This window comes from Vitis vinifera, chromosome 18 (genome assembly GCF_030704535.1).
Source record: "Vitis vinifera cultivar Pinot Noir 40024 chromosome 18, ASM3070453v1".
Lineage (NCBI taxonomy): Eukaryota > Viridiplantae > Streptophyta > Magnoliopsida > Vitales > Vitaceae > Vitis > Vitis vinifera.
Window position 1 is genome coordinate 5,098,405 of NC_081822.1, and position 13,854 is coordinate 5,112,258.

Below are 13,854 nucleotides of genomic sequence, written 5' to 3' on the forward strand. Positions count from 1 at the left end.
TACTTTTATGTCGGTGCTTAGTTAAAGCGTCAAACCCCACCAGACTGGTCAATTAAAGTTTACTAAAGAATATATTTAACTATCCTCTAAATCTTTCAATTAATTGATCCCAACGAAAAACTAGGCACGTAATTACTTTCAGAATTTTTAGCCGTAGGCCATGTACGAAAACTGTTTTGTAATGAGTAGATCTACAGAGAGGAAGACCAAGTCCAAGAGATGCCCAATTTCAAATTTTCAAGTTCTTCCCAGCATGTGCTTTGATTTAACCTACAGCGAAAGGGCATATGCCAAAACTGAAAAATCCAACATGGCCAACTAAGGTGGCTTCGATAGACATTTCTACCTAGAGAAAAAAAGAAAAGAGTTCCACGATTAGCATAAATATGGAGTGCTACTCCACCAAGAGAGAGCACCAAATCAGGCTTAACCAGTTCCAAACACAGAGGTTCCTTGGTTTGTGTCTCAACACATCCAAATTAAGCTATGGCTTCCCTCTCCTTGTTTTCCTTATTCTGTATGTTTTCGTTTCTATTGGGGATGGCACATGCACAGCTATCTTCCGACTACTACTCAAGTTCATGCCCTAGCGCTCTGTCTACCATTCAAACTGCAGTAAACAATGCAGTGGCTGACGAGTCCCGCATGGGGGCCTCACTGCTCCGCCTTCATTTCCATGATTGCTTTGTATTGGCAAGTCTTTCTCCACATATATTTAGCTCCATTTTTCTGGATATTCTGTTTTTTACTACTTGTTCTGGTTGCTTCTGACCAGCTCTCCAATTTAGGTTTGAAATCCAGAAGTCAACCGGATCATTTGGTACTGGTTGAGCTTTAAGATGTTAATAAACCTCAGTCAATCCCTTCATAAAGAGAAAAATATTAGTAACATGCATGCACACATACAGCTGTTTGACAGGAAAATGCGTACTAACAACATCTTCATGTATAAATTCAACAGGGATGTGATGCTTCTATATTATTGGATGACACTGCAAACTTTACTGGAGAGAAGACAGCAGGACCAAATAATAACTCTGTGAGAGGATATGATGTGATCGACACCATTAAATCTCAAATGGAAAGCTTGTGCCCTGGAGTTGTTTCTTGTGCAGATATTGTAGCTGTGGCAGCTCGTGACTCTGTTGTTGCTGTAAGAGACCAACTTCCTTCGCAACTACTACGTATATAATCATTAATCATAACCTTGCAGTTTATAATGGGGTTCAGAAATATAATAATCTGTCTTTCGTATTCTCCAAACACAATTATTTTAGAGTATTTCTGGCCAGGCTTCATTAACCATCACAGAACCCTCATCATGGCCAAACTTTTAATTAACATGGGTGCACGCTAAAACATGGCTCCGTATACCGTTGTCCTGCTGAATTACGATAAAACTCATCCCAAAAAATCTTGATGGTTCTATTAAAGATTAATAGGCTAAGACACTTCAAATAATTAGTTCATTAACTAAATATTGTTGTTGATTGATTATGGGTTTTTTCAGTTGGGTGGCCCAACATGGACTGTGCAATTGGGCAGAAGAGATTCAACCACGGCGAGTTTTAGTACTGCTAACTCTGACCTCCCTGCTCCGACCTCAGATCTTGATGCTCTTATATCTCTCTTCTCCAACAAGGGCTTCACTACCCAGGAAATGGTGGTTCTCTCAGGTATACTATGGCATTTGGTAGCACAAATAATTAGAAATTTGATAAAAATAGTTTTTTTTTTTAATATAAAAAAATGATATCGTACTTCAAGAGTGGTTTTCATTTCCGTTGCCAAATGGGCCCTATATATATCACCATTGTATTTATTATGGAAAATTCCTCATAATTTGTTATATGTGTGGGTTTTTTTTTATCTTTCAGGAACTCATACCATAGGCAAAGCACAATGCTCAAAATTTCGGGATCGAATTTACAACGAGACCAACATCGATGCAACATTTGCAACATCAAAACAGGCAATCTGCCCAAGCTCAGGTGGAGATGAGAATCTGTCTGATCTGGATGAAACGACTACTGTTTTCGATAATGTTTATTTCACGAATTTGATAGAGAAGAAGGGTCTGTTGCACTCAGACCAACAACTCTACAATGGTAACTCCACAGATTCCATGGTTGAAACCTACAGCAACGACTCTACCACTTTCTTTACCGATGTGGCCAGCGCCATGGTTAAAATGGGAAACTTGAGTCCCCTAACCGGTACTGACGGAGAGATCAGGACAAACTGCAGGGCAATAAACGGATAAATTTAAATGTCTTTAAAGTTGTACTTCAGTTAATATCTGGGAGTAGCTTATCACAAAGTGATTTGAGATATATATCTTGTTTATGGCATTTGTATTTTGCTCATCAACTTAAAGGTTCATCTCAAATAAAGTTTTTAGTTGGTTTTGGATCTACTGCAAAAATTAAATTTCTTTGCATGCGACATACTTTGTGCACCATAAATTTGAATGATTTAAAGTATTTTCGTACCCATTTGATTACCACTAAATTATAGCAAAATTTCACAAAAGACTTTCATAGCCAAGCCAATCAGCAGGCCTTCAGAGGGATTGGATGGACAGTTAGCAGTTTGAATTTTTGAAGCATCAAATCCAGACTTTTCTACGCACTTTAACTAAGCCTATTAAAAGTGTTCTCCCTGGCCCCACCTTAAACCTCAGTCAGCTTGTATCTGCCTTCTCCAATAAGGGCTTCACTACCAAGGAAACGGTGGTTCTCTCAGGTGTAATATTAGAAAATTGATAAAATAGTACGTTTGTTGTTTTATTTTTTATTTTTTAAAAAAATGATATCAAATTTCAACGGTGGTCCGTAAGGTTTCATTTCCGTTGTCAAATGGGCCCTCTATGTGTATTTCACCAATATCCTTGACTGTTGATACTATCCTTCTTTTTTTCCGAACTAAAGGCATCACCGTTATTCGAATAGAGTGGAAAAGAGAAGTCAGCTAGTGATGACACTTTTCTTCTATGGTATCTAAAAGCCATTCACTTTACAAGTCAAGTATAATATTGTTAGTTTTGTAGAAGAACTTATCCACGATAGACGAGTTTAGACCCAAGGATCTGCCCAAGATCGGGTGGAGATGATAATCTATCTCCTCTAGATAAAACTACTACTGTTTTTTATTATGCTTATTTCAGGGATTTGAAGGAAAAGAAGGGTCTGTTGCACTCAGACCAGCAACTCTACAATGATGGCTCCACAGATTCCATAGTCGAAAGCTACAGCATCAACTCTGCCACTTTCTTTAGGGATGTGACCAACGCCATGGTTTTAGATGGGAAATCTTAGTCCTTCAACCGGAACTAACGGAGAGATTAGGACCGACTGCAGGAAAGTCAATGGATCCTAGTCAGTTTATGCCTTTTATTTCTTTCTCGTTTTAATATACTACAATTAATAATTGGAAGTAGCTTGTCACAAAGTAATTAATTAAGGAAATTTGTCTAGTTTATGGTATCTATACTTGTTCGTCAACTTAAAAATTTATGTTAAATAAAGCTTTTAGTCGGTTTTGGATCTATTGCAAAAGTTAAATTTCTGTACCATCAATCATGGGCACCATAATTTTGAATGGTTAACGTTATTAGATTACAAGAAAAGGTTTTAAATCATTCTAAGCCCATCAGAAGACCTCTAAAGGGGTAAGATGGACAAGCAACACTTTGAATTTGGAAGCCTCGAATGCAGACTTTCTATGCATGCATGCATGCAATAAATAAACCTATCTACCAAAGTCGTTGGCTCCCCGGTCTCAATTTGCCAGCAACATAAACAAAGGGTGATGAGTCATTATTGATACTTTTTGACTTATGGCCCATATAATAATGAAAGTATGAATAAAGTACTTGATAATAGTGATGATGTGAAAGCTGCCTCTTCCGTCTATTCAACCCTAGCAAATAATGTAGCCCCAAGTCGCTAACAAAACAGTTCGGCCTTAATTAATAGGCCGGTCGGCATTGTTGCATTATGCAACATGCCTTTTTGAGCTTGTAACGAAGATGTGTTCATAGATCTAACTCCTACAGCTTTAAACCATGTACAATAATCGAACAGGTATCTGTCCTAAAATTTTAACAACTATTTATCATACATAACTCCTAAGTTAGTAATATAATTTGTTTTATAGTTCCAATCCCTTTCTTTTATTTTTAATTTTTGACTATTTTTTAGAATAAGAGTGGGGGATATTTTTTATTCTGTTCTCTCTGTTTCATAATAAAAAATTTAAAAATTCTTCGAATTTATTTTCAATAATCATTCTATTTTAGAGCAAGATTTTACAAAATCCTTTTTTGAATAAAAATAATAATTAAACATGTCTTTTTTTACTTAAAAACTGTTTCAAGAACAGTTGAAAAGAAGTCAGACTTTTTCTACTTTCCTTTTTATTTTTTTTGGGTAAATTATTCAATTAGATATGACTTTTAATTTTTTTATTCATAATCTTAAAAAAATAAAAAGGTGATACTCGTTTCTTGGGCTGGTACCCACCTAATTAATATGAATTTTTCTGAGTCAAAATCATGTCAGATGGGCTCAATTAAAAATTTAAAACTTCAACCTAACCTAACCCAACCTATATAAAATATAACAAAAATCCAATATGATAGCAAGTCACGTCGATTTAGGAACCAACACAGAAAAGCCCAAAGTTAGGTTTTTGAAAAACGAAAATCTGTTCTAACTTATAAGCTTGACCGTAAATTGTTAACATTGTACATGCAATTTTTTTTTTTAAATTAGTGTACCTAAATAGGCGGTTAGAAACGAAACAGTGGTAATTGTTTTATATCATATTTCTGAAAAACAATTTTTGAAAACTCTTTATCTAAATTTTAAAATGTAAAAATTTGTTTGAAAAACTAAAATATTTTAAATCTATTTTTAATATTTTTAAAAATAATTTTTATATGTAATGTTTTATTTTTAATAATTTTATATACTTATATAATTATTTTTAAAAATAATTATAAAAAATAAGTAAAAATAATAAAAAAATATTTTTTTGAAAGTATTTTTTTTTAAGAGTAAAAAACATAAAATAGTTTTTTATTATCAAATATGTTTTTTTAATTTTTTATTTAAAAAAATAAAAAATATTTTAAAAAACAGTTATCAAACATATCCATAACCTTCTTTTTACAAATTACTTAATTTTAAGATTCATTTCCTTACAAGGATCAAGAGTTTATTTCATGCTATGATTTAAATTCAGTTTTCATTCTTAAAAATTTATAGTATTATGTGTCATTTTTTTTTAAAACAATTTTTAAAAAAGAGAATAGTTTTAAACTAGAAGTAGAAATGATTTTCATCTATTAAAAAATAAAATAAAATGTAAAGAAATAAATGAGTTTTGTAAAAAAATTAAACTTAGGTTAGGTATAATTTTGTTTTGCCTCTCATCTTCTAATACATAATATTAAATAAAAAAATATTTTTCTTTTCATAAAATAAATTATAAAATGTATAATATTTTATAAATCATATTTACTCTTATATAATTTAAAATTTTAAAAATAAGGTGAAACCAGTATGAAAATTCTCCATATTCACTCTACTCCGCTGTGTTCATTTTTTTTTTTCTTAATTTTTTAGGTATGTAAATAAAGAGTACAATCCCTATTACTCGCAACCGATAAAAATATATCCACTTATAAATCAAGATACATTGCATTCGAGATATAGCAAAGGTCCAATGGGCTTTAAACAATAACTTATTTTCTACTTAAAACTCCTTTATTTTTGTTGGTCCGCAATATTGTAAGACTAGTAGTTCATGAGAAAAATAATCAACAATTGAGACTTATGTATACATGCGCTTGTTTGTATAATACAATATCAATAATATGTTCCAACTACTACTTTTATTCGATTCCCTTAAATCATCAGCCACCACATCAAAATTTTAACCAGTTGGCTAAATCCATTTTGATTTTAGTAAAAACAAACAACTTTATTAATTCAATGAACGGGGAGGGGAAGTTGTCTACTGCTAGACAGACAAAATGCTATAGCAGGTTTTCAATAAGCTGATGGCGAAGACGATTCCACAAGAACTGACAGCATGTGCCCATGTTATCTTCATTCTTTGGAAGGCAAAGTCTACTTTTGGAGCAGTAGGAGTGAGAATTTTAGGAAAAGGACATCGATGTCATCCATATTATCAGTTTGTCATGATTTGGCTGTCTGGTCAAAATAATGGAGCTGGAGGCTACAAATATCAACGCATGTTTTTTTTCATCTCAAGGCTATGATAGATATTTCTGTTCTTGGCTGCATCCGTGTATCCCACAAAGCTAACAACTAACCATGTTTTCAGGGGGATATTTCTCAGAAAGAAAATAAAAAAATATTAAGTGAGGCATACTTTTTCAGACTGGCCCATGGAAACCACATGGCTGATCTTGACAAGTACTCAATACTCATTAAGGAATTCAAAGTCCCGATTGTCAGAAATATAGAATAATTATATTCTATTTCATGATCAAAGAATATACATAAGTGTCTTTATATACAAGGCATATGTGTGTGGTACAAGTAAAGTGTACTATACAAGTAACCTAACTGGGCCTAAAGCCCATAACATAATATACTAACTGGGCCTAAAGCCCATAACATAATATACTTTAACAGCCCCCCTCAAACTCAAGGTGGATGTGAGACCAACTTGAGGTTGTCAACTAAATCACGAGTGCGTCTCTTAGGAAGTGACTTGGTGAAGATATCTGCAAGTTGATCTTTGGAGGAGACGGAGAAAAGCTTAAGAGCACCATGGACAAGATGATAACGGATAAAATGACAATCAATCTCGATGTGTTTAGTCCGTTCATGAAAGACATCATTGTGAGCAATATGAATGACACTCTGGTTGTCACAATAAAGAGGAGTAGCAGAGGAGGTGGACACACCCAAATCCTTAAGAAGCCATCTTAGCCAAATGAGCTCAGATGTGGTATCAGCAAGGACACGATATTCTGCTTCAGTACTGGAGCGGGCCACAAAAGTTTGTTTCTTACTTCTCCAAGAAATCAAAGAAGAACCAAGGAGGAAGCAATAACCTGTAGTGGACCTGCGATCAGTAGGATCTCCTGCCCAATTAGCATCAGAGAATGCACGGAGTACAAGAGGAGACTGAGCTAAGTAGAAAAGGCCATGAAAAAGGGTACCCTTCAGGTATCGAATAATGCGCAGAACAACAGCATAGTGAGTTGATCGTGGAGCAGACAAATACTGGCTCACCTAATGAACAACATAGGAGATGTCTGGACGAGTAACTGTGAGATAAACTAAGCTGCCAACCAATCGTCTGTAAAGAGAAGGATTAGACAATGGTTTCCCCCCAAGGGTGTCAGATGCGCATTAAGTTCAACTAGAGTGTCAACAGTCTTGTTGTCAGTGAGTCCAGCTTGAGACAACAGGTCAGAAGCATACTTGGCTTGAGTAATATAAAGACCATCTGTGGAATGAGTAATTTCAAGACCCAAGAAATAGCTGAGATGTCCAAGATCTTTCATCTCAAACTGCTGACTGAGAAAATCCTTGAGTTCTTGAATGCCACTAAGGTCATCACCAGTTATGATCATATCATCCACATATAGAAGAAGCAAAATAGTGTCTTTATCAGTACGACGAAGAAATAAGGCAGAATCATATGGACTAGCAGTGTAACCCAAGTGAAAAATAGTGGAGCTGAACTTGGCAAACCAAGCTCGTGGGGCTTGTTTAAGATCATAAAGTGCATGTCAAAGATGACAAACCTTGTTTGATTCAACAGAGAGACCAAGAGGAGGTTGCATATAGACTTCTTCACTCAGATCCCCATTAAGGAAGGCATTTTTAACATCCATCTGAAAAAGATCTCATTTACGAGCAGTAGCAACAACTAAGAGAGCACGAACAGATGAGATATGAGCAACTGGAGCAAAAGTCTTTTCATAATCAATCTCATACTCCTGTGTAAAACCTTTGGCAACAAGACTAGCCTTGTAGCGCTCAACGGATCCATCAGAGCGAGTCTTGATCTTATAGATCCACTTACAACCAACCACAGACTGTCTAGGAGGGAGAGTAACTAGGTCCCAAGTATGGTTTTTGGTTAATGCATCAAGTTCCTCTTTCATTGCAATCTGCCATAAAGGGTCAGTAGAGACCTCACGATAGGTTTGAGGCTCGTGAAGTGTAGCAAGGGCAGTGTAACAATGATAGTCAAGGAGGTGTGGAGGAATGGATCTTACTCGGGTTGAGTGGCGAGATGGAATGTCTTGTGGAGGATCTTCAGGCAAAGTAGGAGCAGGGGACCCAGGCTCAAAGTGGGGTAACTCGTCATCAATCTGTTCATCTGCAACCTGTCTAAGAGAAGCATCAAAGATATCTGGAGAGAAGTCCAAAGGAGGATCAAAAGTATTTGTAGAAGGAACAAGAGACTCATCTGGAAAGATTTCTAAAACAGAGGAGTTAGTCAAGGAAGAACGAAAGTGAGAGAGTTCAACAAACAATTGGTGTTCCCAAAAGACAACATTACGAGAAACACGAAGACGATGAGAGACAGGATCATAACACCTATACCCCTTTTAAGTTTCGCCATAACCAAGGAAACAACAGAGTCTAGATCGAGGCTCAAGTTTGTTGTGCTCATGAGGCTGAAGAAGAACGAAACAAGCAGATCCAAATGAGCGAAGGTAATAATAGTTAGGGGGTGACCCAAAGAGACGCTCATACGGAGTCTGATTATGGATGACAGCACTTGGAATGCGGTTAATTGCATGAACGACATGAAGACTAGCTTCACCCCAAAATGGGGCAGAAACTTTGGCAGAAAGAAGTAGAACATGAACAGTGTCAAGAATATGACAAAGTTTTCTTTCGGCTTGACCATTTTGCTGAGAGGTACCTGGACAAGTTAGATGATGTATAGTGCCATAGGCATGTAACAGAGCTTGAAACGCATATTGAGTATATTCAAGAGCATTATCAGATCAAAAGATTTTGATACGTTTGGAGAATTGAGTTTCAACCATTTTTGCAAAATTGCTATATATTGGTAAAATTTCGGAACGAGATTTCATAGGAAAAATCCAATTATAACGAGAATAATCATCAATAAAAACAACAAAATATCGAGATCCACCAATACTAGCAACAGGAGAAGGTCCCCAAACATTAGAATGAATTAACTCAAAAATACTATTAAAAATGGATTCACTGTTATTAAAAGGCAAAGTTGGCTGTTTTCCTAACTGACATGAAGTGCAATCAAAATTGTCTTTAGACACAGAACCCAACAGACCCCTAGACACTAACTGTTGTACCCAAGAAGATGGTGCATGACCAAGACGAGAATGCCAAAGTGCAAGAAAAGGTAAGGAAGAAACTGCAGCCGTTGCAGCAACAACAGAAACAGGAGCAACAGGTGGAAGATGAAGATTGTTCATGGGAAACATGCGCCCAACTCTAGGACCGGTCCCAAGCTCCTGCCCCGTCCTTGGATCCTGCACAATACACCCAGAATAGTAAAAAATAAGGCGATAACCTAGTTCAACTAATTGTCCCATAGAGCACAAATTATAGGATAGGGCAGGTACGTGGAAGACTTCAGGAACAGAAAGATTAGAGGTTGAAACAAAACCTAGACTATTTCCATGCATGGTGGAACCATCAGCTATATGAATATTTAGAGGATGTGGTGCAGGGTCAAGGTTGGAGAACAGGGATGAGTGAGGTGTCATGTGATTGCAGCAGGCAGAATCAAAAGGCCAAGTTTGAGACTTACCAGGTAAAATAGATAAGGTAGTGGAAAGAGATGCATTACCAGCCATACGAACAGCCTAAGCTATGATCTCCTATAGTTCAGTGGATGAGAGGTTGATAGTATATCCAGAAGACTAAGACTCAGCTGAGGTGGAAGCCGTTGGCGGAGTAGGCTTAGTATTAGCAACAACAGCAGTAGATTTGTTACGACGGTAACAAGTCTCAATGGTGTGTCCAGGACGCTTGCAATAGTTGCAGAACTTCTTGTTGGTCTGCTTGCGACGATTGCTAGAGCCAAAAAAATCACCTAATTGCTGAGGTTGCTCTATGAGTGAAGTAGATGGAGTAATAGCCAAAACATTGAGCTTATTCTAGGCTTGAAGGGTTGCAAGACGAGCTTCTTTTCTAACCAACTCATTCACAGCAGTATCAAGAGAGGGAGCAGGACTGCAATTTAGCAGCTGACCACGAATGGGCTCAAAGTCCTTGTGAAGTGACATCAGAAATTCATAGAGGCGAAATTCATCTCTGATGGAAGCATATTGCTGAGCATCTTTTGAGCATGCCCAAGTTGGATCAGAAAGGTCAATTTGGTCCCAAATGAAGCGAAGCTGATCATAATAGTCATTGATGGATTGCCCCGGTTCTTGCCTGAGTTGATGCAATTCAACCACTAACTGATATTTCATGGATCCATGAGTATTGGAATACCTTTTGGTCAACATATCCCATGCAGATTTTGCATCGTCAAAGTTGCCCAATAGATTGGAAATAGAGGGAATGGAAGTGTTCCGGATCCATGTGAGAATCATGTGGTTATGACTATCCCATTCAATCATGCGACTAAGAAAGACAACATCTTCTTCACTTGCTCCCTTGACAGGAATATTCATTGCACCAATACAATAATGTCAGAGCATGCGACTCTTAAGAAAACTGCGCATAGCTTGAGACCAGGGTAAGTAATTTTTATTCCCCTCCAATACAATATTGATGGGGCGAGGAAGAAAAACATCATTTTTATCCATTTAGAGACACAATATGCAAAAACCGACTGCAAAAATGAAATCTACACGAAAAACTGGGTAAGGAGAACCTGGACAGAAAAAGTCAACTAGAAAAGTCAACGGTCAAAGTCAACGATCAACGGCTGGTCAACGGTCAACAACTGAAGCCATAGGATGACGTGGAGATGACGTTAGCAGATCAGTGGATGCTGATGCAGCTAGGGCTGACGTGGCAAAGATGATAACGTCAGCAAACCAGGCCCTGGCGCGTGAGAGCGTGTGATCAACGTCACATAATCTTTGAGCGGCGTGTGGGGGCGCGTGCGGTCTCCGATGGCGGCGAGGGTTCCACGAATGTGTAGATCGGCGCTGGACGATCTCAGTGGTACCTTCAAAAATGAAATCGAAGCAATATTCGCAGCGGTGATGCAAAGAGCAGTGGTTTGTGCAGTGTGAAACTCCTTAACGACGGCAGCTGCAGGTCCGGAACCCAAGGACGACGGTTGGATGACGTCGGAGGTTCAACGGCAAGAGGCTGCGGCGGCAGTTGTGATGGCGGAAGAGTTTAGTGAAAGAAAGAAAGTCACACTAATGAAGACAAGATTGTTAAGAAAATGTCAGAGCAGTGGCTTTGATACCATGTTAGAAATATAGAATAATTGTATTCTATTTCATGATCAAAGAATATACATCAGTGCCTTTATATAGGAGGCATATGTGTGTGGTACAAGTAAAGTGTACTATACACGTAACCTAACTGGGCCTAAAGCCCATAACATAATATACTAACTGGGCCTAAAGCCCATAACATAATATACTTTAACACCGATGAAGTAGATTTCCGTAATATCTTCCCTGAAAATTTCTGGAAAACCATTCCTCAGATGAAGCAATATGGAAGCCTTTGATTTGCAATATCCACGTATTCTCCCTCAGATTGAGGGTAATGGAGCTTGGAGAGCTATTGACTTCAATAATTATGTAAAATGATACTACTTCTTGGAGAGAAGACTTGGAGCTGCATTCCACCAAGCAAGTGGGCTCATTTCCCTATAATGAAAATCGACCTTATTTGTTTTGTTATATCCACCGATCTTGACTTGATAAGCATCCAAGTCAAGTACTCAACATCATGTACCTTCGAAAATAGGAAAAAAACAAAATGTAAAGGACATTACAGGGTGGGTCAAACTATGATTCCTTTAATAATTGTTAATCAAATCACACGAAGAAAAATGAGACATTTTCAGCGTGGTTTAGTAATCAATAGGACACCTACGTTTTCGGAGTATACCAACACTCAATAATCTCGATTAATTAAAATAAATTAAAAGAATTATAATAATAAAATTTAAAAAAAGAATTTCAGTTATGACCACATGCTCTAGAAAACAAAACCCTGTGAATATCTTCCTCGAGTTAACAGTAAACTCTCAAGAGTTATAATGAAGAGTTCGACTTCCGCAAGCTGATTGGGTAGCTCAACCCCTAATATCTCAAGTGAAGTGTAATAATGCTAATTCAAGTTTCATAATCCAACAATCTCTCACTTGAATACTAAAATATAGGTAAACAAGTAAACATCTCCCTTAAATGATTAATAGGTATGATGCACTTAAACAACCTATCCTCACCCTTGACCTACTAATTGCTTTGGTCAACATGTTAACTAGATTCTTACTACCTTATATATTTACAAGTGTTAATACTCCATTTTCAAGTAAAGACTTAATGAAGTGCTATATGTTTAGTCCTAGAATGAAATGTTGAATTCTTAGCAAAATTTATAACACTTTGATTATCACTATCATGCAAAACATCCATCAGTTGTTTGAATCCTAACTTAGCCAACAAACTCTGCAACTAAATCATTTCTTTGCTAGCTTCTATCATAGCCACATACCTTGCTTCAGTTGTAGATAAAACAACAATCTCCTGTAATTGGGAAATCCAACTGATAACGATAATGCCCAAAGTGAATACATACCCTATAGTGTTCCTTCTGAGATCTGTCTTGCCAAAAAAATCAGTGTCCACATATCCTTACAATTTCAACTTACTCGTTCTAAAGCATAAACACTTTTATGTAATACCTCATAAGTACCTAAGTATCCAATTCGATGTTTCTTAATGTTGCTTGCCTGAATTTGATATAAATTTGCTCACAACTCCCACTACATAGGTAATGTCTGGTCTTCTACATACCATAGCATACATCAAACTTCCAATGGTCGAAGTATATGAGACCTTAGCCATGAAGTCTTTTTCCTCATTTGTTCATGGGCAATGCTCCTTACACAACTTAAAATGATTTGCTAATGGTATTCTAACTGTCTTAGCATAACTCATGTTGAATCTCTACAATACCTTACGAATACACTTAGCATGATATAACCATAAGGTGCCCATTTGTTTGTCTTTACTATTCGTCATCCCAAGTATACGTTTTGCTACACTCAAGTCCTTCATTTCAAACTCATTGGACAACTGTTGCTTCTTCAACTTGTTGATTTCATCTAAATATGTGTCAACTACTAACATGTCATAAACATAAAGTAGCAAAATGATATAGTTAGAACCAATCTTCCTGAAGTAACAACAATGGTCTACATTGCACTTGAGATACCCATTATTTTGCATGAAATTGTTAAACCTTTTATATTACTGTCTCGAAGCTTGTTTTAAACCATATAGACTCTTAGTTAATCTGCATATCAAATTCTCTTTACATTTCACTACAAATCCTTTTGACTGTTGCATATATATTCCCTCTTCCAAATCACCATGGAAGAAAACCGTCTTCACATCTAAATGTTCAAGATGTAGACCTTTTGCTACTACAATACTCAAAACAGATTGAATAGTATTCAATTTCACAACTGGAGAGAAGATGTCTATGTAGTCAATCATTTCTTTTTGCTGAAACCTTTTAACCACCGATCTAACCTTATATCTCTTAGAACCATCATGGTTATATTTGATTCGATACACCCAATTATTATGAAAAGCTTTTTTACCCATTGGTAACTCCACTAGCTTCCAAGTCTGATTAAAAATAAGAGATT

General features: G+C 36.6%; 1 protein-coding gene across 1 annotated transcript; it reads left to right on the plus strand.

Annotated features, from left to right (window-relative positions):
* Nucleotides 1–389: 389 nt before the first annotated feature.
* Nucleotides 390–2,416, plus strand: LOC109121407 (cationic peroxidase 1). The gene is made up of 4 exons (XM_002283971.4): nt 390–693; nt 962–1,153; nt 1,511–1,676; nt 1,878–2,416. Exons 1-4 carry the CDS (start codon nt 487–489, stop codon nt 2,261–2,263), a joined length of 951 nt encoding a protein of 316 aa, XP_002284007.1. The 5' UTR covers nt 390–486; the 3' UTR covers nt 2,264–2,416.
* The last annotated feature ends 11,438 nt before the right edge of the window (nt 2,417–13,854 follow it).